At 39.2% G+C, this 21,130-nt stretch overlaps 1 protein-coding gene across 8 annotated transcripts in view; it reads left to right on the forward strand.

Annotated features, from left to right (window-relative positions):
• The window catches only part of DENND1B (DENN domain containing 1B), a 258,787-nt gene that overhangs the window by 156,030 nt on the left and 81,627 nt on the right, over positions 1–21,130 (forward strand). For all 8 annotated transcript variants that reach the window (XM_059055774.2, XM_059055749.2, XM_067027477.1 and 5 more), the window contains 2 exons: positions 8,586–8,711; positions 20,611–20,712. In XM_059055774.2, coding sequence (XP_058911757.1) covers positions 8,586–8,711; positions 20,611–20,712 — 228 coding nt within the window. The remainder of the gene's footprint in view (positions 1–8,585; positions 8,712–20,610; positions 20,713–21,130) is intronic.

The raw sequence follows: 21,130 nt of genomic DNA on the forward strand, positions 1-21,130 counted from the left end.
GAAAAGCACATTTTATTGGGAGTGATTTTAACGATATTGATTATTACATGGAATAACTTTGAAAAGCATTAAAATATACTTTTGTAGTTTTTGTCTGCGAATACATTGTGATTTTTATTTTTTTTTTAGTGGCTATGCCAAATATAGGTACCTTCAAACATATGCATTTTGAGTGTTTTGAAATAAAAAAGTAAATTTGAGGGCTATGTAACAGTATCGATTGCAGGTAGTGTTATGGTGGTGTGTGTTTAAGTGGGGGCAGAAAGAGCCAGTTGTATTAAATATAACATTTGAAATCTCAAGTGGTTTCATTTTAACTGAAGAAAATGCATTACTGAGACCCGCTCCATTGCAAATATATACATTGCTAATTTAGTTTCAATTACATAATAATTTAAAATGTTGTCTTTCTAAGGTATTAGTGCTCATTTAAATTTTTATCATCATTAACATTTTAAAAAGTAATTTGGAAATTGTTACTATTTCAAAAATAAATAGGATGCCTCACTTGTGGGAAAATTAAGCTAAGTAGAGTTATAATGAGATACAGGAAATCTGTCTTTATGTGACTATTAAGTTCAAACAATTATGAACTAACTCTTCTAGAAGAAAGCAGGTTAGAATTGACGTCTGAAAAAGTAACATGCATTAGAATATTCATTACTAGGAAAACAAGTTTTGACCTGTATTGCTTAACTATTTTAAAATAATTTTAACTTATTAGACTGTAAAAAATAATATACTCTGAGACAGGTCAATATACTTATACCCCTATGTTAGATAAGAGGATAAAGCCCCAGAAAGTATGCTGTTAATGGTGTGTCTAGAGCTTTAGTTCATAGAAGCTGACCCTCAGATTTATGCCCCAAGCGCTAGAGCATGGTCTCTGCCATATAAACGTGATACACAGCGCAATGAGGAACTCTTGAAATTTGATATAGAAGCTCACTCTCCACTCTCATCTTGGTAAAGAAATATCATTATGGCCTATTTGATTTAAATTAGGATTGTCAACACTGTTTTAAAAACTCATTTTCATGCTATGTGTAATGCTATTGGAAAACGATTTTCTATTTTCTATTATGAGCCTGTGTAGAAAATGCAGTATGTACGCTGAAGAGTGATTGTACCGTTCACGGGAGGCCACAGCATGCTATAGGACAGCACATTCAGTGTAAAGCATATTTAATTATTAAAACATTGGAAAGACCTTATTATAAGATAGAGTCATTTAAAATACTGTGTATCTTATACTGAGGCTTTCAAGTGTCACACCAAGGACGAGGTTAATGGTTTTACCATTACATGAAAAGGAAAGACACAAATTGCTCCGATTAACTAAAACTCATCACAAGCCTAAAGAACTAGAGAAAAAAAACCCAACTCTGACTTCAAATTAAAATTTTTATTTATCTGTATTCAAGTGAGTTAATTAGTTTGGGAATAAGCTTGGGAAAGAATGGGCTTTTTCAGAGAATTTTAAAAATCAGCTTAAAAAATTAAAGTATGTAAACAAATTTAACTCTTAAACCCATACAAATAAGTCGATAAATGTATTTAATTCATTGGATATTTCCTCTAATCTAACATGAAGGTTTAATATGTTAAATTGTCATAATATATGTTATAAAGAGAGGGAAAAAAAGGCCCCAGAGAATATTATATGAGTTCCAGGTTTGCCAGAGCCCCGCTGTCGTCCTTATCTCGTTTAGCAGTGAACGAAGTCTCCAGCAAACTGGTGGTGCGTCCGGGTTACAACTGTGTTACAGTTTCACTCCGGTTCTGGAGTAATTGAGAGGACATTTTTGTGTTTAATAGTCTCCAGGAGACAAATCCTGTTTTCAGTTTGCCCCTGAGAGTAGTGTTTATAAGGGTATTTTCATCTGACTTTCGTAGTAACGAAAGGGGGAAACGTGGAAGCCGGTTTTATATCTGTCTTCGTGGCTCTGCGTGCAACGGTGTGTTTTCCTGTCCCTGGGGAAGGAGAGCAGGTTGTGATGGCCGTCGCCGTGCTCCCGCACCCGGCTTTGGCTGTCACGGGGAGTCGCCCTTCTTCCAAATAGTTACTTTCGAGATGAGGCTGTTTGCGAAAAGGTTTTTTGTTTGTAAGTAAACTGTGAACAGATCCTGCTATTTTTTCCTACTGTTTTCTTGGTGTGTAGTTTTTAATATACACTTTAAATACCAAAGCATAACAAAACAAACATAAAAAACTCAAAATCTTAATTAATTGCGCTTCAGCACTTAAAAGGTCTTTGTTGTTTTTCTCTCGGCTGCGTGAGAGAATCTGTGCCTCCCTGCGCGGTTCCTCCCCGCATGTCTCTGTATGTTTGCCTTTTTAAGGTTGATTGAGAGTTTTGCTACTTCTAGTGATTTTCAGTGCTCGTGAATTTCCTTGGCTTTCTCCTGGCCTTTCATTTCCATCTAAATTAGCTAGCTTTTCTCCTAATGTCTTTTTTTTTAAATTTATTTTTGGCTGCGTTGGGTCTTCGTTGCTGCGCGCGGGCTTTCTCTAGTTGCGGCGAGCGGGGGCTGCTCTTCGTTGCGGTGCGCGACCTTCTCCTTGTGGTGGCCTCTCCTGTTGCGGAGCATGAGCTCCAGAGCGCAGGCTCGGTAGTTGTGGCGCACGGGCTTAGCTGCTCCGCGGCACGTGGGATCTTCCTGGACCGGGGCTCGAACCCGTGTCCCCCGCATTGGCAGGCGGATTCTTAACCACTATGCCACCAGGGAAGCCCCCGGGAAGCCCCCCGGAAGCCCCCCGGAAGCCCCCCGGAAGCCCCCCTCCTGATGTCTTTTTTCCTCCAGTATCATCTTAATAATGTGCTTCTCTGTCTGCTTATGGCCAGTATGTGTGTACGTATGTATATATATGTTTTGGCTTTAAAATAATTTTAAAATGTGTTCCTTGCTTTTTACGTTCTTCTCCATGTTCCAGAGGCTTTTTGTGTGCGTGGTGCTGCGAGCGCCGTCAGCATCGTGGTCTCCACATCTTGCCGATACGATGACTTGCTGGACTCGTCAATGAATTGTGTTCGCAGGCGCCATCACAGATATTCTGATCCAGTTAACTAGAGGAGTTAGCGTAGCAGCATGCCTCGGACGGGTTAATTTGTTCATTCGTTCAACAGATGCTGACTGTGCACCTACTGTACGCCTGTATTGTGCTGGGAGCCGAGTGGACAGGAAGCCGTAGAAGCTGTGGTCCTGGAAGTCACATTCCATTATTAGCTGAACCCAACCACAGGGCCGCACCAGGTCATGGTGATTCTGGGAAATAGCTGAGTTTACCCAGCTGGGTTAACCAAGCACCGGTCAAAACTTAAGATTCCGATTACCGAAGAGAGGGAGAGTGGCCGTTGGTAGGCCGACAGCTGTGTCTGCCGTAAGCGAGCCCAAATGAAAATACTGGTAGCCAAGCTGAGAGGGCACTCTTACCCGCCTACAAACTGAGATCTGCCTTTTGAGGTTCAGCCCAACATGTCGAAACACCTGAGTGCAGAACTGGCCTGAACAATGCATGTGAGTAAGGTTGGAGGAGGAGGAATAGCATATACTCAGGCTCTGCTGTTGGCAGATTCAGGGAGTGGAAGGAAGTCCTGTACAGCTGCGCTTAGGGGGACAAAAGGGAGGTTACGCACTTGAGGTGGTAGAGACAGGTAGGAGTGAGAGCGTCATCTACAACTACTGTCCCTTCAGAGGCATCTTAAAATGAGTGGAAGGTCTGTGCTTCTTGTTCAGGACCTCCAGACGTTACTGGGAATTCACTGGAGATTTGTAGCAGAGGAAGAATAGTGAGATCCACTTTGGCTTCTAAAAATATCATCTTGGGTTCTAGGTCCTGGAGATCACGGGGTATAACGAAGCAGAAATGAAGCAGGAAGAGCAGTTCAGAGACCATTTGCAGTGGTCTAGGTGAGAGGTGGTAGTCGCTTGAACTTGATAGTGTCAGGGATTTGGAGAAAAGCGGACAGATTTGCAATCTGTATCAGAGGTCCAACAGCTGGGGCTCAGTGATTACTGCTTATGGAAGATGAGAAAGGGTGCAGCGTTGAGAGGTCCTGCCAGGCACCTCGATGCACGGAAGTGACACTGACACTGGCCTCGAGGTGGGGTAAGAGCAGTTTTGGTTGTGATCATTTTGAGATGCCTCTGAAGGGAGAACAGTTGTAGATGACGCCGTACGTAGTTTAGGCTTTGAAAGGTAATTTAAGCATTCGGAGAAACAATGTCATGATACCCTCTGGGAGTGTATCATATGTTTTTCATTTAATAAATGTCAGAGGTTACTGTTTTAATCCTTGGGTAGAAGCATGTTAGAAAATTATATTAAGAAGGAAGCGTTAATTTTATTGCTTAAAAAAACTGAACATTAGAAGTGTAGGGATTTAATATCTGATTCATACAGTGACCGTAACATGTTTCATGGAAGAATAAAATACTTTAATTTAACCTTGTAACTTTTTTCTAAAGCAAATAGTTATTTGAAGCATTAACTTTTCTGAACGTACATAGTTTCTAGAGCGCAGCTTAGTTAGGAAAAAGGGTACTTAAAGACATCTCAGAGTTGTTTCAGGTCATATAGGTTATACAAATGTCATTCCTGAACATTTATTTTTGCCTTCTGTTCTTTACCCTGATGTTTCTCTTTGTGATCCTAAAAAGTAAAATTAAAATTTATGGGTTGCAGTGATTGATTTATTTTTCCTGAGAAGACACATCTCAAAGTCGAGAGAAAATTTCTGTCACTTCTCTGAAAAACTCAGCTCCTTTATGTCACCTACCTTCCTAACCCCCGGTTGGCATAATTGCTTCATTACTCAGCCCATGTGCACGTGGCTTGCACTCTTCTATTTATACCTGTTTGCTGTGTTTACTCATGTCATTCCCTCCTTTTATTCATGGTCACTTAGTGCTAAGAGGGTAAAAGTGGAGAATTGGTGGTAATATTATTCATGTTGCAGTGAACTCCCACTGTGCTCAAACCCAGGTTATAATTCCTCCTGTGATGGCTGCTTTAGAAGCTTGGATTCTCGTTGTATGAAAGGAATTTGAACATTTGATAAGAGCAGTGAAATGACGTTTGTTCTGAAGTTCTTTTCACTGTTTAACTTTTTTTTTTTTGCAGGGGAGGTCTAGTATGATACCTAATTAGACTTCAAAAATAATTTATATACAGACTAAAAAATGTCATAATAAAATAAAATGTCAGTTTTCAAGTCATCTTTAGCCATCGGAAATTGAAGCTTACTTTGTTAAGAATAAAAAGAGAAAACAATTGATACTTTTGCAAGATCACATGATAGGATTTTGTGATAATAGCCATGTGACCAAGGTTCCAAATGCTTCTCTGAATTCAGATATATGTGAGTATAAACTTTAGGATCTCATAGAAAGATGTACATTTATCTCATAACTAAACTTAGAAGTTTGGAAATTAAAGCAGAAAATACTATTTCCCAGACCAAGTATTTTAAATAAGTGCAGAAGATATATCACCTTATTTATAGATAAAATCTGCTAAAAGCTATTTAGCTCTGCAAAGCGTAGTGGTAACTGGTGATAATTTACTCCAGTGGTCTAAAGGACAGGAAAATAGCAAGACTGACACAATTATTTTATGTTAGAGTAATATCCTAATAGCTGAAGCTGACTATTAAAAAACGCTTTCACTTTTACAGGTTGTTTTTGAGCGCTCTTTGGTGCACACAGAAACTCTTAACTCAGCTGCCCTTCTGGTCTCTGAAAGACAGGAACCACCTCAGACCTACTGGCAGTCGAAGCCCACCTAGAGTAGGTCAAGGAAGAACTCCTTATATGCTATCTGTAAAGGTTGAAATAATGTAGAAATAGGCAAAGGAAAAACTTAACCATATTTCTTGCTAGTCTCACATGTCTGTATGAAATTATATAGTATGCTCATATAGAATAGCACGGTCCAATAGAAATATAATATGAGCCACATATGCAATTAAAATGTTTCTGGTAATCATGTTAAAAAGTAAAAAGGAATAGGTGAAATTAATTTTAATAATGTATTTTATTTAACCCAGTATATTCAAAATACTGTTTCATCATGTAATCAATAAAATTATTAATGAGGTATTTTGTTCTTTTTAAGTCTTCAAAATCCAATGTATTTTTTTTTTTTTTTTTTACACTAATAGCAAAACCTAATTTGGGCTAGTCACATTTCAAGTGCTTGTGCGTCTAGTGGCTACTGTTTCAGACAGTTCTAGAACAGGTATTTTCTTCTTTCCTATTTTCTATAGAGCTCTTGAGGAAGTTCAGGAGCTATCACTGACAGATTTTGGAAGTGAAGGCTACCTCGTTAGGATTTGGTTAGGATGGACCCGAGGCAGCGTGGTGAATACCCTGGCTAACTTACGCAGCGATTAAGCAATCAAGGACTTGGGGTAACAGAGGGTGAGGGATGGTTTGACTTTGCTTCCAGTCTCTGGGAGCACATGTGTCATGATTGTCCGAAGGATTCTTCATTTGTGGAAAACTGAATTGTCACTTCCAGATTTTATAGAAAAATACATCCTGAGGAATTTTCTTTTACAGAGATAAAAGGCATGACATTTTAAAATGTTTTTTGTTTTCTAAAGTAAAATTAAAAATAACCCAATCATTTTCTTTTTATAATACTTTGGAAGACTAAAATCTTATTCTTTCCATCATAAGCCTTTTTAGGGGGCAATAATGAAATACATGTATTGATTTTCATCCCCGTTGGTTTTTTTTAAAGGCATTTGAAACCTAAAAAATAACATTATTACAGACTTCAGAATAAAGGACGTTAAGTCAGAGGTTTGTTTTTGCATCCTTCAGCTGTATTTATTTTTGAATATGTGGGTTACCTAAAAATATGCATTAATTGAGGTTAGATTTTAATAATAAAAACTTCTTCTTAAATGAATCCTAATTTATGCACTTTGTGGGCTAAATGAATTAGGCTCTAAACTTTTATCTGAATCTGTGGAGCTTGGATATAAATGGAAAAGATCACAGCTATGGGGAAAGACCTGTACTGCAAAGGCCTTTCTGCATAGATTATGAACATCATAACTCAATAATTTTTTCAAAACTGTGGTTATAATTGGACCCAATGGGGGTCTCTGTCTTTGATCAGATCACAGTAACTGTGACTTTACACTGGAAAATGTCACTACTGTGAAGGTTTATCACCTGTAGAGCTGGTCCTTCCTCTGATGCTGTGTTCCTTTCTCATTAGCATTATTCAAAGTTTAGTTGTTAATTAGGTTGACACTTCAATTACAATCATCATCCACAAGAGTAGTCAGGGCTGCTTGTATAAAGAAATAAAAATATTCTTCCTCCTTGCATATATATGTAAAGGAGGAATGACATTGTTTTGTTATCTGGTAGTATCGTAAGGGTAAGAACATGCTCTGATAAGGGAGCAATCCAACCAGAATTTGTCCCATCAGTTTTTTCTTAAGAAAACAGAATTTCTCTGTCACTTCACGTTCCCCTGTAGAGCATTGACAAGTAATGTATATGAGCATCAATGGTATTTTTTAAGAGTACAGAGCGTAGTTTTTATTATCTGGGAGAGGAATTGGTCAAGTGAGTCGGATGCATAGGAACAGGTCACATCACCTCCCCTTTAAAAACTAAGAGTGCACATGAGGAGGTTGATTACTCTTAGGAAGTACGCATCTAAGTAAGGGCTGTTTATCAAGTAGCATGCATTCTCTAAAATACACACAACCTGCAATTAAAGGATGCAACTGTATGAAAAATTATAACAAATGTAGGTGCCTTTTAAAATTTCACAAATTCCTAGATAATACATTTTTCTTTGATTTTAAAACATTATTAACGTGATTACTGGTTCATAAGGCAATAACGTTGACCTTGAATCCTGCGTGTGGTGGTGGAGAAAACTGGACAGAACTGGGTTGAAATCTCAGTTTTGCCACTCAGTAGCCAGATATTGAGGGCCAGTCGATTCACATGTTTGAGCCCCTGTTTCTTCATAAATGGTAACGTGAGTACCTTTCCTAGAAGACTCTGAAGATCAGATGGGACAGTGTCTAGCGAGCCCAACACAATTCCCCGCTTGCGGTAGGTTCCCAGTAACCTTAACTTCCCTCCCCTCTTTTTATCTACTAATGGTGAAAACTATTAGACAAATGACTGGAAAATTATTTACATATACAAACGAAGCTTCCAAAAATAAAATTAACTAGCAAGCAGTCGAACGCTACCCAACCGGCTTCATCTCCAAACAAGTAGACACATGTTGTAATTGCTAAAAATCTGCAGAAAAGTGGCTCACAAGCAGTTTACTGTAAAATAATTAAAGCTTATTTATGTCAAGAGGCCTTGGGAAAAAAAGAGAGCACAAACCAATTTGCATTAGCACATTACTGTGGGCCCCTGCTTTCCTTTCAATTAACAGACCAGCAGGCGCTCCCTGCACTTAGAAGATAAGCTGTCGGGAGGAGGATGAGGCTTGGGCTGACCTGCACACGCTGCGGTCTGCCTGCCCATTGGGCTCGTGCCTCGCTGTACCAATTTCTGAGGTGTGAATTTAACCGTTCCTCTCTGTCACGCAGGTCTCGGCCCTGAAAAGTAAACTGAAGAAGCAGTCTACAGCTACGGGGGACGGAGTGGCCAGGGCCTTCCTGAGGGCGCAGGCTGCTTTGTTTGGATCCTACAGAGATGCACTGAGATACAAACCTGTAAGCGTTTTATTTCATCACTGTCTTAACGTGCTCTTGTGTGGTTCTTTGGAATGGGGCAGAAAAAGAAACGTTTTAATATCCCACCCGAGAAAGTATCGTAAAGGTTTTTGAAAGTACAAAATACTATGCTTTAAAACATGATGTTCCACCTCTAGTTTCTTGACTATATGGTTTTAGTTCTTTTAGTAAATAACCCTGAGTTAATATTTCCCACATTCTCTTGCATAGCACCTTGTTTATTGTTCTAAAATTGGAATTCTTACTCGTAACTAATTAATGAATTGTGTTACTATGTCTTAGAGTAACTACCCAATCTTGTTGAGATTACTAAGAAATTAACCGGACAGTTGGGTTTATTAGATTAGAGTTTAGGAATGACAAGTATAATGTGAAAGTTTAAAACTATTAGAACTTGAACATTTTGCAACATTTGGAAATTTATTGTCTTCCTAATTCATAACACTTTTCTAAGTGGGCTTATCTGTTTAGCATATCCTAGCTCACTTTGCCATTTCTTTCTTGTTTTAATACCCCCCAAATGATTATTATGTAGAATTGTAACCCAAGTTGTTAGATGGTCCAAAAAGGTATAAATTAAAATATGTTTTCTTCTCTCAGAATTATTGGTTAAGCCTGTTGGTCTGATTGTCCGAAAATGATTACACTGCTGTTTCATGACCAGGTGAATAAATGGATTAAAAATATTGAGTTAGTAAGACCTGTTATCTAATGGGTATTTCACCACTGTTAAGGCTGTGTAACCTCGACCCATTTCTTTAGTCTCTCTTGACTTCCATCTTATTTGTAAAGTGAAAATTCTTAACACCTCCTCTGTCTGCCTTTCAGGGTTGGTGTGTAAATCCTGTCATAAACCATGAAGCACTAAACAAACGGGAACGGGTTATATGCTTTCCGAACTGACGTCTAAATTCGTAGTTCCCACCCAGTGGCTCTTGTACCTCTGAGCGGTTACTGAGTTAGGCAGATCAGCTACTGTCTCTGGAAAAGTGCATGTGGTCTAATTTGCATGCTAATCTTTTTGAGATATGTGTGTATTTTTAAAAACATTATATAGAACTCAGAGTACCGTACAGAGTATACATATCTCACATGGGGGAGTCTTCAAAAATTATTGACAGTGGTAAGGTCTCATTCTTTACAAGACTGGAATCCAGTCATTCACACTACAGTAGAGCATAGTCATTAAAATTAGTGAACATCAATTGAAACAGAAAAATGGGTTTGAAAGACAAAATTAGTGGTTGATTTTAGTAAGATATCAAATTCTTTGAAAGAGATTGCTTTCAAGTTTTACAGTACAGGAGGAAAGTTAAAAGTATCACTTTGCTTGAATTTTGCCACATTTAAATACTTAATCTATAAGCTACATTTTTCTTTCCATTTTCCTTTTTAAATTTGTAAAAGACTTCAGATTTGAGGAAAGCAGATTGAAGAGAAAATTTTCTTAAACGATTTAAATTATCAGTGTTGTTAGGTGACGGTTAAAACTATTAAAATATTCCATCTTGAACATTAATTACTTACTATAGTTTTTGTAGCCTGATTTTCTCCCTCTTTGAGCTTGATTGAGCAGATAGTAGGGTTACAGGATTTCAATGACTGACTTTTTTTTTAAACATCGTGAAAGCGCCAGATTCTCAGCATCCGTGGGAAAATAATTTTGTCAGAGAATGTCTTTCCTGTTTATCGATCACATCTTATAAATTTGTTAATTTAGCTACATTTTTCCTTTTTATGTTTGATGTTTTCTCTTTCCCTTTCTACTGGTGGTTCTTTCTGGGAGTTGGGGCATGGTATCTTCATTCTGTATATGCCTTCACATTTCTTTTGACTCAGTCTTTGAATGAAAGCTCAATTTTTAAAGTATACTGAATGTATTTGGACATTTTTTTTCTATATATTTTCAAAATAAATAGTTTTTAAGGAAAATTATTTATTGTTTTAGGTATTATCTTTACAAATAACCATGGACTCTTTTTTGGACATTTATATAGCAGGCATATATCTTTGATATATTTTCTGATTGGTGTAAAAAAAAAAAAAACAGAGCCAAGTTTAGAAGTTACAATTATTTCATGGTTTTGTCTCTTTTCATCATAAATGCATTTTAGTGGTATCCTGTAGCTGCTGGAGTACAATTGGAAAGGGAAATATTACAAAATAGCTTTTAATGGATATGAATTCTTTAACTAGGTATTAGTTTTTGAAATTTCATGATTGTTTATACACACACAAAAAATGAACCAGTAATTCCCTTACGTTTGACAAAATTGAACCTGTTGATTGGTCTGTGCCGGACCAGAGTCTCAGGGACCTGCCTTCGCCTGGTGGTCTAGGCCCTCGTGATGGGCAGGTGGTCTGTGTTTTCCTTTCTTTTTTTTCTAAACTTTGACCTCAACTCAGAGAATTCTGCCTGAGGCTCTAAATGCCGCAAGCTTCTCAGGCTTCCAAACCCTTATTTACAATGTTCTTTCTTCCTGACAGTGCTTTTATCGTTCTAGCTTTGAATGGCCATCTGGTTCTTTCCTGATCCTTGAAGCAGTAGTTTATAGTGACACTTTCTTTCTGTGAATTGATTATATTTACTTTCCTTAACACATTTCTTTTCCTTTTTTTATATATTATTTATTATAGTTCTTATTACTTTTCCTGACATTAATAATTTATTAATTGCTATTAAAATAATAACTGTTGAGCGCCCACTGGATACCAGGCATTGATGGGTCCTTTGAATTAACTCTTTCATTTAATCTGCACAAGCCTCAAAATATTACCCCTTTCATTTTCAAGATAAGAAAAGTGATGCTCATCGAGTTTAAAAACCTCCACTGAGGTTCCCCACCTGCTAACGAGTTGGGCTGCATCTGGATCTGTCCTTCCCACGGTCCCGGTCCTGCTTCAGCGTGGAGTGTTTCCTTCCCTTAGGCCTCCATCCTCATATCATCTACTCCTTGAGATAAATTTTCTGAACTTACATTTCTTCTCAATGAAGATAAAGGTATACCGAGTGTCTTCCGTATATGTAACGAGTGAACAAACAATGAGAATTTTCTCAAAAGGTGCAGATGGTATAGGCGTCTCATACAGAGTACATATAAGTTGGTGAAATAATTTGTTACTCATACCATATATTTCCATGCATGGTTTTGTGCACCTGGGGTGACTGCCACCACTCAAACTGCTTCTTCCTGTTCCCTCTGCGCCCTGTGCAGTGGCACTGGGCAACCAGTTGGTCGTGGGTTGTGAGGGGAAGCCCTCAGGATGATCTGAATATTCATTTTCAAATGCACATGGCAAGTACTGCCAAAGAGTAACTTATTTTATAAATTAAGCACTTAGAATGTCTAAGTGACGATGCTTAGTATGTTGTCACTTTTCTCCTAGTGCCTAATTTACACTCTCTGAATGACACACTGGCATGATTGACAAATAAATGGTACCTGCTCTTAATTACAGAGAAAATTAAAAAACTCCTCCAAGTTTTTGGAAAGTGATTTCAGCAAAATAATGGATGTTTTGTTGGTTTTGGATTTTAGCCAGCAGCAGGTTAGCTACTTTTTAAGAATTCAGAAACGGGAGATAAAGCGAATGTGATAAATGAATGGAGGAAAGGTGCTAAGGGCACAGACTCTAAACCAGAGCTTGAGTCCCCCTTCCGTGGCTAACTCGCTTCATGACTTCGGGCAAATAACCTCTTAGTGCTTTAGTGTCTTCATGTGTTTAAAAAAAAAAAAAGCAGTAATACTTCTTGGGTTGTTCAGAGGATGAAATGAGTTCATATATGTAAATTACTAGAGCAGTGCCTGGCATATATAGTTAATGCTCTGTATATTAGCTATGATCATTAAAAATGACATTTTAGAAGTAGTACATTTGGTAAGGAAGATTCCCTTAACATAACGAAAATAAAGTACCCTCTGCTGGTCCCCCCAAAGAAAAACATTGCCGCAAACATGAGAACACTTTTAAATGATTGCACTAAATAACTAATAAAGGGTCATCGTTTGTACCTCTGTATCATTTGTATCACAAGCTATTAAAAAATAAAAGTCAAATTTTTGACCAACAGCCAATGCTAAAGAAATGTTTGCCTGAGTTAAAATATTGCTTAGTATATTCAAAAGCATACGCTTTATTACCCTAAGAGCATAGAGATAGTGCTGAAATCTGTTCCTTTGAATATTTAGGATGATATCATTAGTTTCAAACACTCAAGCTCTTCTGGGCTGCCGTGAGCCTTGCTAATGGATAAAAAGGAAATTCTTTTTAAACTAAAGATTAGCTAGTAATCTGGGCTCCTGTTTGACTAGTAGCAAGAGCTGTCCTTCAGACATTTTTTGGATTATGTTCCTTTCAAACGTTATCAGCGAGTTATATTTTGTGATTAAGTTCAAGCAATTTAAGTACAGGATTGGTATCCATAATTTAAGTGGCCAATCACTAAATCTTTGCCTTAAAGCTTCCATTTAACAAATTTATAACTGCTAACTTGTTCGAGACTTCAGAGTCCGAGTTGGATAGTTTATGTACTCACCCTCGCAGTGGTGTGCTTCCCAAAGCATGTGAGGTACTCACTCATCTTATTACCCAACCTTGAGTACCTTTTGACCTCAAGAGGGTTTCTACAAAAGAAGTATTTGGTAATTGGCTTTCAGATGGAACATGGTTGCACTCTCTTTCCGCTCTTTTTTTTTAATTAGTAGAGAGGGAATTTTGCTTAATTTTTTAGTAAAAATATTGCACAACTAGTATGGGGCAGGGAGAACTGGGGACTTGGCTAGTGAGGGTTCCATCTGTACATCACCGGTAATATGTGTCCTGAAAATAGAGGACGTTTGTCCTTAAATTGTGGGGAAGAGAAGTGTATTTTATCACAGTATGTATAAAATTAATACATAAATCTGTTGATCTTTTAAAGTCCTCGTGTTTATCCAAAGTGTTAGAAGCAGCTGTCCCTAAAAAAAAAAAAATCAATTTCTTTTCCCATCTTAACTTGCTGAATCACAGGCCAGGGGAACATTGAGAGCTATGGTTTTTCAGGACAGATCTAATAACTTAGGATACACTCCTGTCATAATATGTACATAAGAGAAGATTTTTGTTAATGACTAAAGTTTATGATGTGAACATGCGACTTTTCACGAACGATTCTCAGCAATTAAAGAAGCATTGTTTTCATGGTCACTAAACTGAGAGTAGATATGCCATAATAATAGCATTGGGACACTTGGAACCCAGATGCTACATAGCCTGAAAAATCTTTATTAGTGTCTTCTATGAGAACCTAACTATATATATATATATATATATATATATATATGTATGTATGTATTACTTTATTTATTTATTTTTGTGTGTGTGGTACGCGGGCCTCTCACTGCTGTGGCCTCTCCCGTTGCGGAGCACAGGCTCCGGACGCGCAGGCGCAGCGGCCACGGCTCACGGGCCCAGCCGCTCCGCGGCACGTGGGATCCTCCCGGACCGGGGCACGAACCCATGTCCCCTGCATCGGCAGGCGGACTCTCAACTGCTGTGCCATCAGGGAAGCTCCTAAACTATATTTTAATATTCCCATGAGACAACTGGTAGCCAAATCTTTCAGAGAATTAAAAAATGTAAATATACCGTCATTATGCAGACATTTTTGCTTAGTTTGTTTATACTCCATATGAAACAGTGATATTGCGTCCAAGTGTGTTAAGGAACTGAATAAGTACTATGTTGATGCTTTGGATTTTTTTTTTTTTTTTTTTTTTTGCAGTACGTGGGCCTCTCACTGTTGTGGCCTCTCCCGTTGCGGAGCACAGGCTCCGGACGCGCAGGCTCAGCGGCCATGGCTCACGGGCCCAGCCGCTCCGCGGCAGGTGGGATCTTCCTGGACTGGGGCTCGAACCCGCATCCCCTGCATCGGCAGGCAGACTCGCAACCACTGCGCCACCAGGGAAGCCTGATGCTTTGGATTTTACTTCACATTTTTGTACAGTAGCCTTCTTCCTGACACCTTCCTTTTTTTTTTTTCAATATGAACTTTTGCTAAGTCATACACATTCTTAAAGCATAGAGATCTAGTCTATGTTTTAAGTATTTTCTTGCTCTTGCAAAGTTTCCTACTCTGGAGAATAGTCTAGAACTTTAAACACATCTATTCTTAAAAATAAACAAAAGTGTTATATTGATTCAATAACAATAACTTCTCTGAAGCTGAACATAGTAATAGGGTAGGAAAAACAGCTCCATTTCATCCATATCTTACCTGTGCCTTAATTATCTTATAAAAATAATTCAGATAGTAACTAGTGGGTATTTATTGAACACACAAGACACAAGATACTGTGTTGGGTGCTACAGGGAATGCAAAGATGTACATTTAATACAATGCCGAAAATGAGTGCTAAAAGAAAGATACAAATGTCTCTGCATATTCGGAGGCTGGAGAATTTACTTCTAGAGGTAAATCCCGTGGTCTCTATGGGCCAGATTGATGCCAGTGGAGGGCAGTTCTGAGTAATTTAAATGCCATCAGGTAGGAGTGACTTGCACTTCCTGGCACCCTGCAGGGATGGCACCCTTTTTTTTTCCCAATCATTAGTCATTATACAAGTGACTGAGAGTGACATTGTTCTGTGGATAATCATGACTCTGCTCTGCTTTTTATGTTTTAAAAGGTAAATCAGTATGAGTGTTGGTGTTTTTGCTGTTGTCAATGGCTCCTCATCATAGAGGTGCTGGGGTGTTGTTCATTCATCCTTAGAATGTGTTTGTTGACGACATACTTAAATGTAATGGTGAGCAGTGCTGGTGGTTCCTTTCTGGAAAGTCTGGTTCTCTTCTCTGTAATAAGAACTTCATTCCTACTCTACGATGCCTCATATTTTTCTTACGTCCTTCCATGCTCCTTTGTGTGACGTTCCAGTGCAGCGAGTTTGGTTTTGATTCCTCTCTGTTGCCTCATGACTGCTCCGTGAGCAAAAGAGTCAGTTGCTTTACTGTCATGTCAGAATTTTCCCGTGCAGAGTTTTTCTTTTCCACCTTTTAATGTTTCTGCCTGATTATTCTGTGTCTCCACTGAACTGCATATTTATTTACTTGCTTTTCTGTCAATGAGCTATGTGATGTTAAGAAATTAATTAGATTATAGATGAGTATTTCTCAGTTGCATACATCTTTGTCCTTCAGTAAGTAGGGTGATCCACTTAACCTTAGTACCTAGCTCTGTGCAGGTATTTCCTAAATATAGGTTAAACAACACATGTTCCAAGCTTGACTTTCTAGCTTGTGTTACGCACCTTCAGGTGGCCTTCAAGCACCCTGCTGGCCTTCGCGATCCTGGAGGCCCTCCCCGGGCTGTCCCGGCTGGTGTTCTTTTCAGAGGAAAATTGCCCTTAGCTAAATGGGCAGGGCCTTCCAGGCACCTCACCTTCTCCTCCACCCCTCCCAGCGAGAGGCCCACGTTCAGTGACTGACGCACACAAGAAGCAGGAAGCTGGCCTGGCCTCAAGGCTGGATGGACTCTGCCGCGCGGTTAGTGCTTTTCCATGGGTTCAGCCTGCAGCTGGTCTCCCAATGAAACCAACATTCTTGCCTGTCTCTTTTCCCTGCCGTATCCTGTTGCCATTAGTACCTAGTTCCTGAGAATTCTCCGCCAGCAAATCACTTGAACAAGAAGCTCTGTCTCAGGCTTGGCTTAGAGCCCAAGCTGAGACACAGGCCACAACTGATTTTACCAGCTTCCTGTTAAACCTGGTTTGGTTCTGTCTTCCTAGAGTCTTCAGTAAACAGTACCATCTTCTGATCCTCAAGCTAGAAACCTGGGAGCCATCTTTGATCCCTGTTTGTCTTTTTCTTGTGTGTCTGTGGTTCTTAAACCTTTTGTCTCTGGACGTCTTTATACTCTTAAAAATTATCAAGGACATCAGAGAACTTCTGTTTATGTCGGGTCTATCTATCACTATTTACCATATTAGAAATGAAAACTGAATATATTTTAAATAGTTATTGTTGATCATTTATTTCAAAACAATACAAACCAATAAAAAAGGAAGGAGAAAAAAATTTTTTAATGAAAAGGTAAAAACACAAACCTACTAAGCTTAACATAAAACATATTTTCATGAAAAATAAGTCTATTTCTAAACAAAAAATTTGGTCAGAAGAATGGCACTGTTTTACATTTTTCCAAATCTCTTTACTACCCAGCTTAAAAGAAGCTGGCTGGATTCTCACCTTTGATTCTGCTTTCAGTCTGTTGCAGTATTGTGAATTATGAAGCCTCTGGAAAACTCAGTCGGATCTAGTGAGAAAATGAAAGTGAAAGGGCAAATAACATCGTAGCACTATTATGAAAATAGTTTTAGTGTTGCAGACCCTATGAAAAGATCAGAGTCCCTGGACCACTCTTTGAGAACCACTGCTGTGTATCAGTTGATAAACAAGTCCTGTTGATTTTGCCATGAAATGTTTAGTAGCGTAATTAACCACATGGACTTCAAACTCTCACGACCTGGGTTAATCTACTTAAACTTTCTAAGCCTCGGCTTCCTCATCTGTAAAATGTAGTAATTATCACAGCTTGTTGTACTTTTACAGATTACATGATGTGGAATAAATAAAATATTTCACATAGACTTGGATACCCAGAAATGGGATAATTTGGAGGTTGAGAGTATAGAGTGAATCCTGCCTCTAACAATTACAGTGCTGTGCAGTCTTGAGCAAGTTACTTAAACTTTGTCTTAGTTTAGTCATGTATAGAATATGATGATAATAAGCTTGTGGTTTCTATGAGTTAATATGTGTAAAGTGCCTTACCACAGCGCCTGGCACATAATAAGTATTATGCAGTCATTAGCTGCTGTTATTACTGTTAGTGTATGCTTTCTCTAATTCACACCCACCCCAAGCACACGACCCACGTTTCGTGCATGTCTGTCCTTTCTCAAGACTGTCTTTTCTGTCTGTGTTTCATAAAGCTTCCATTGGTTTTCAAAACCAGCTCAAATTTCCTCTGTGCAGCCACAGATGCCCCCAGATTAAACCTTTCATACTGCAGAGGCATAAGCTGGGAATTCAGTGGGCAACACTGGATAGGTACTCACCTTACTGGAACAAGACAGTTTTTGAGAAACTACTCAATCCTAATCCTGATTTTTATTTTTATTATTATTATTTTTTGCGGTACGCGGGCCTCTCACTGTCGCGGCCTCTCTTGTTGCGGAGCACAGGCTCCAGACGTGCAGGCTCAGCGGCCACGGCTCACGGGCCCAGCCGCTCCGCGGCACGTGGGATCCTCCCGGACCGGGGCTCGAACCCGCGTCCCCTACATCGGCAGGCGGACTCTCAACCACTGCGCCACCAGGGAAGCCCCCTAATCCTGATTTTTTTTTTTTTTTCCTAATCCTGATTTTTAATCAGATCATAAATAAACCAGAAGATCCTAAGCAGAGTTCCTTCTTACCACGCCATCCAATTTGACTTGGATTGAAGACAGTCTGTTCCATAGGATGCACCCCAAGCATGACAGCAACTGAGACTCTTGTATATTAATACATAAAACTTTACAGCATGTTAAACAAGCCGTATTTTTCTTTGCCCTGAGAGAAAATTCTGAGATGTGTCAGGGCTTTGTCTTCTTCGCCATCATTGACATTCTTGGCGAACAAACTGGCGGTCCCTTAAAGGTGCAGTTGGAAGCTTTTTCTGTGATGGTTTTTATCAAGGACGGGGCGGGGGCCCCACCTGCGCTTTCTCTGCTCCTTCTCCGGACACATCGCAGGCAATTGCTAGGAGGTGAGTGAGGACAGAGCTCTTGTGGGTGGCTCACGCTAGCTGATGACTGGGTACACAGCCACCCCTTGAGGAAGAGTCCGTGGGTCCCTTCTCCCTGGAGACTCTCACCCCCGCTCTCTGCTCCCTCCAGTCAGAGGAAATGCGTGCTTGTGACGTCAGAAGGCTAAGCTTTTCAGCTGCAGGTAGAACTTTACATTGGAGTTGAGGACTGTTCTGCAGTACTCACGACAACGTTTCGACGTATCACAGAGACCGTAATACAATCTCTCGCACATGTTTGGGGATGGAAAATCCATCAAATAAAAATTAGAATTATCAGTAGTCCTGATTTCTTTGTTATAGCAGTGATGTAGTTGGAACTTCCGTTAGAGGCAATGGTTTTGTTTATTTTTAAAATTTATATTTGCTTTTGAAAAGATAATATGTCATACGGAGCAGGGCTTTAGCTTACTTGCCGTTTCATTTATTCACTTATAAAACATTTCGTGGGCTCCCAGTGTAACTAGATATATTGCCGATATTGAGGATTCAAAAACAGCAGATCTTTACCTTTAACAGGATTGCTTGTTTGTTGTTTCTCCCCCGTTAGATTGTAAGTTCTATGATAGTGGCAAATATGGTGTATTTTTGATTATCTAAAATACATTTATGTAAATTCAATTCTTAAAATATGTATTTGAAAATCCTTCTCTAGCGCTTAAGAATGGCAACGATCTGTATGAAACTGTCTAATGTTAGTTTCATTATAGATGATCAGCTGATGGCTGGTCTAGGTGGCATCAGTTAGTAGATTATCGAATTGTCTCCTCTTAACTCTTAGTTTGAATTTTGTTCTCCTCCCTCTGTAGCAGTGCCGTCAAAGAAAGCGTTCTGCGCTAAAGGACGTGTTCCGCGTCTGCGCTGTGTCTGATACAGCAGCCACTTGTGCTGCTGAGCATTTCAAATGTGGCTGGTGCGACCGAGGAACTAAATTTTTAGTTTTAATCTTAATACATTGAAATAGCATTAAGTGCGCATGTGGCTGCCGTGTGGAGCAGCGCATTAGCTTCCGGCAGACAGTGGTAACAGCTGAGTTATACGGGTTGTTAGTCCCATGATCTTATTCATTCAAGAACCAGTTTTCAGAGTTTTACTTACAGATACCTGTAAGCAAGACATCATTCTGTCTTAAAATTAAGCTATAATTAACATTTTTTCAAAGTTCTGTTAGAAGGTGGACAAGCTCAGTTTTTTCCTTTCTACTGCGGTGTAAAGACTGCTGCAAGATTTACTCTAAGGACTGAATCGTTGTCGCTAATCTGTGTTTTCATTTTGCTCGTTAAGTCACGTATCCTCATCTGTGTTGAATGGGCAAGAGGGCCATTCGGGCTGTGGAAGGAAGCAGCAGGTGGCCGGGGTCTGCCAGTGAGAGATGATTCCTGAGGTCACGTGTGGGAGTCTGTGGAAATCTGTGTTTGGAATTGAAGTCCTTGCGATGGAGGAGGAGCGGCTAACAGCCCCCAAGCTGCCAGAAGACACTCGCCGAGTTGTGATTACTTAGCAAATAGGATAAGTTCAGGCAAATGCCATGTGAGGCTTATCCTAGAAAGCATCCAGTCAGAATTGTATTTGCAATCATGAATAGAGTCTGATCGAAAGACCTTTTAATTAATTCAAAAAGAAATTAATGATCATACTGTAAACGGCAAAAAGCATGCAGCAATTTTTATGGTAAGAATGTTTTCTAATCGGAATGAAATATAATTGTTGGACTTGTTCAGATTGTGTGCAATTTTTAATACTCATAATCTAATGATATTAAATCCTTGTTTTTAGGGGATTTAGTCTTTGAGGGAGTGAAAGTGACCATTTTTAAGAGCCCAGGGGATCCTTGATTAGGAAGTGATAGCAGAAGCTTACCAGCCCGAGGACTATTTCTACCAGCCCGACCTGCAGCCATTGTGTGTAAGGGTCTCATTCCCTCTACACTCAGAGCACCTTGAAGTTCTGTGTCTTACACTCCTGTGCGACCCCCCAGGTGCCTCTTCACATAGACTGGTTTGTGCTGACTTTCTGTTGACGTCCCCGAAATTCTTTGTTTTCTCTCCAGGGCGAGCCCATCACGTTCTGTGAGGAGAGTTTCGTAAAGCACCGCTCAAGTGTGATGAAACAGTTCTTAGAAACTGCAGTTAACCTCCAGCTTTTTAAGCAGGTAAGAGTGGACCTCCACGTTTTGTTCTGTAACAAGGTTACAGAAATGTAACAGAAATTTATAACACTTTTTTGTCCCTGTAAAACTATGTCTGAACTTTGCTATTAAAAACTTCCTCACTGAAAGTTGCTCAGCTGATGGTCTCAACAGAGGAGTATCCACGCAGCAGAAACAGCAGTAAGACTGGTTATGTAAGGCATCTTAGAAGGGCTTATCGTAGTGTGCTAGGTGGGTATGGTAAACAAACTGAGCTTTTTTAATAGGACCATCCCAATGCAATCCAGTTTATAAGAACGATTTATAAATATGTGACTTTTCAAGCTTTGTAAAACTTTCCATAATCACAAATTAAAATTTCAGAAAAAACTTATAGTCCTTCCGTGTGTCTTGATTTCTGGCTCAGAAAATAAAACTGTCA

Source organism: Kogia breviceps, chromosome 1 (genome assembly GCF_026419965.1).
Source record: "Kogia breviceps isolate mKogBre1 chromosome 1, mKogBre1 haplotype 1, whole genome shotgun sequence".
Classification (NCBI taxonomy): domain Eukaryota; kingdom Metazoa; phylum Chordata; class Mammalia; order Artiodactyla; family Physeteridae; genus Kogia; species Kogia breviceps.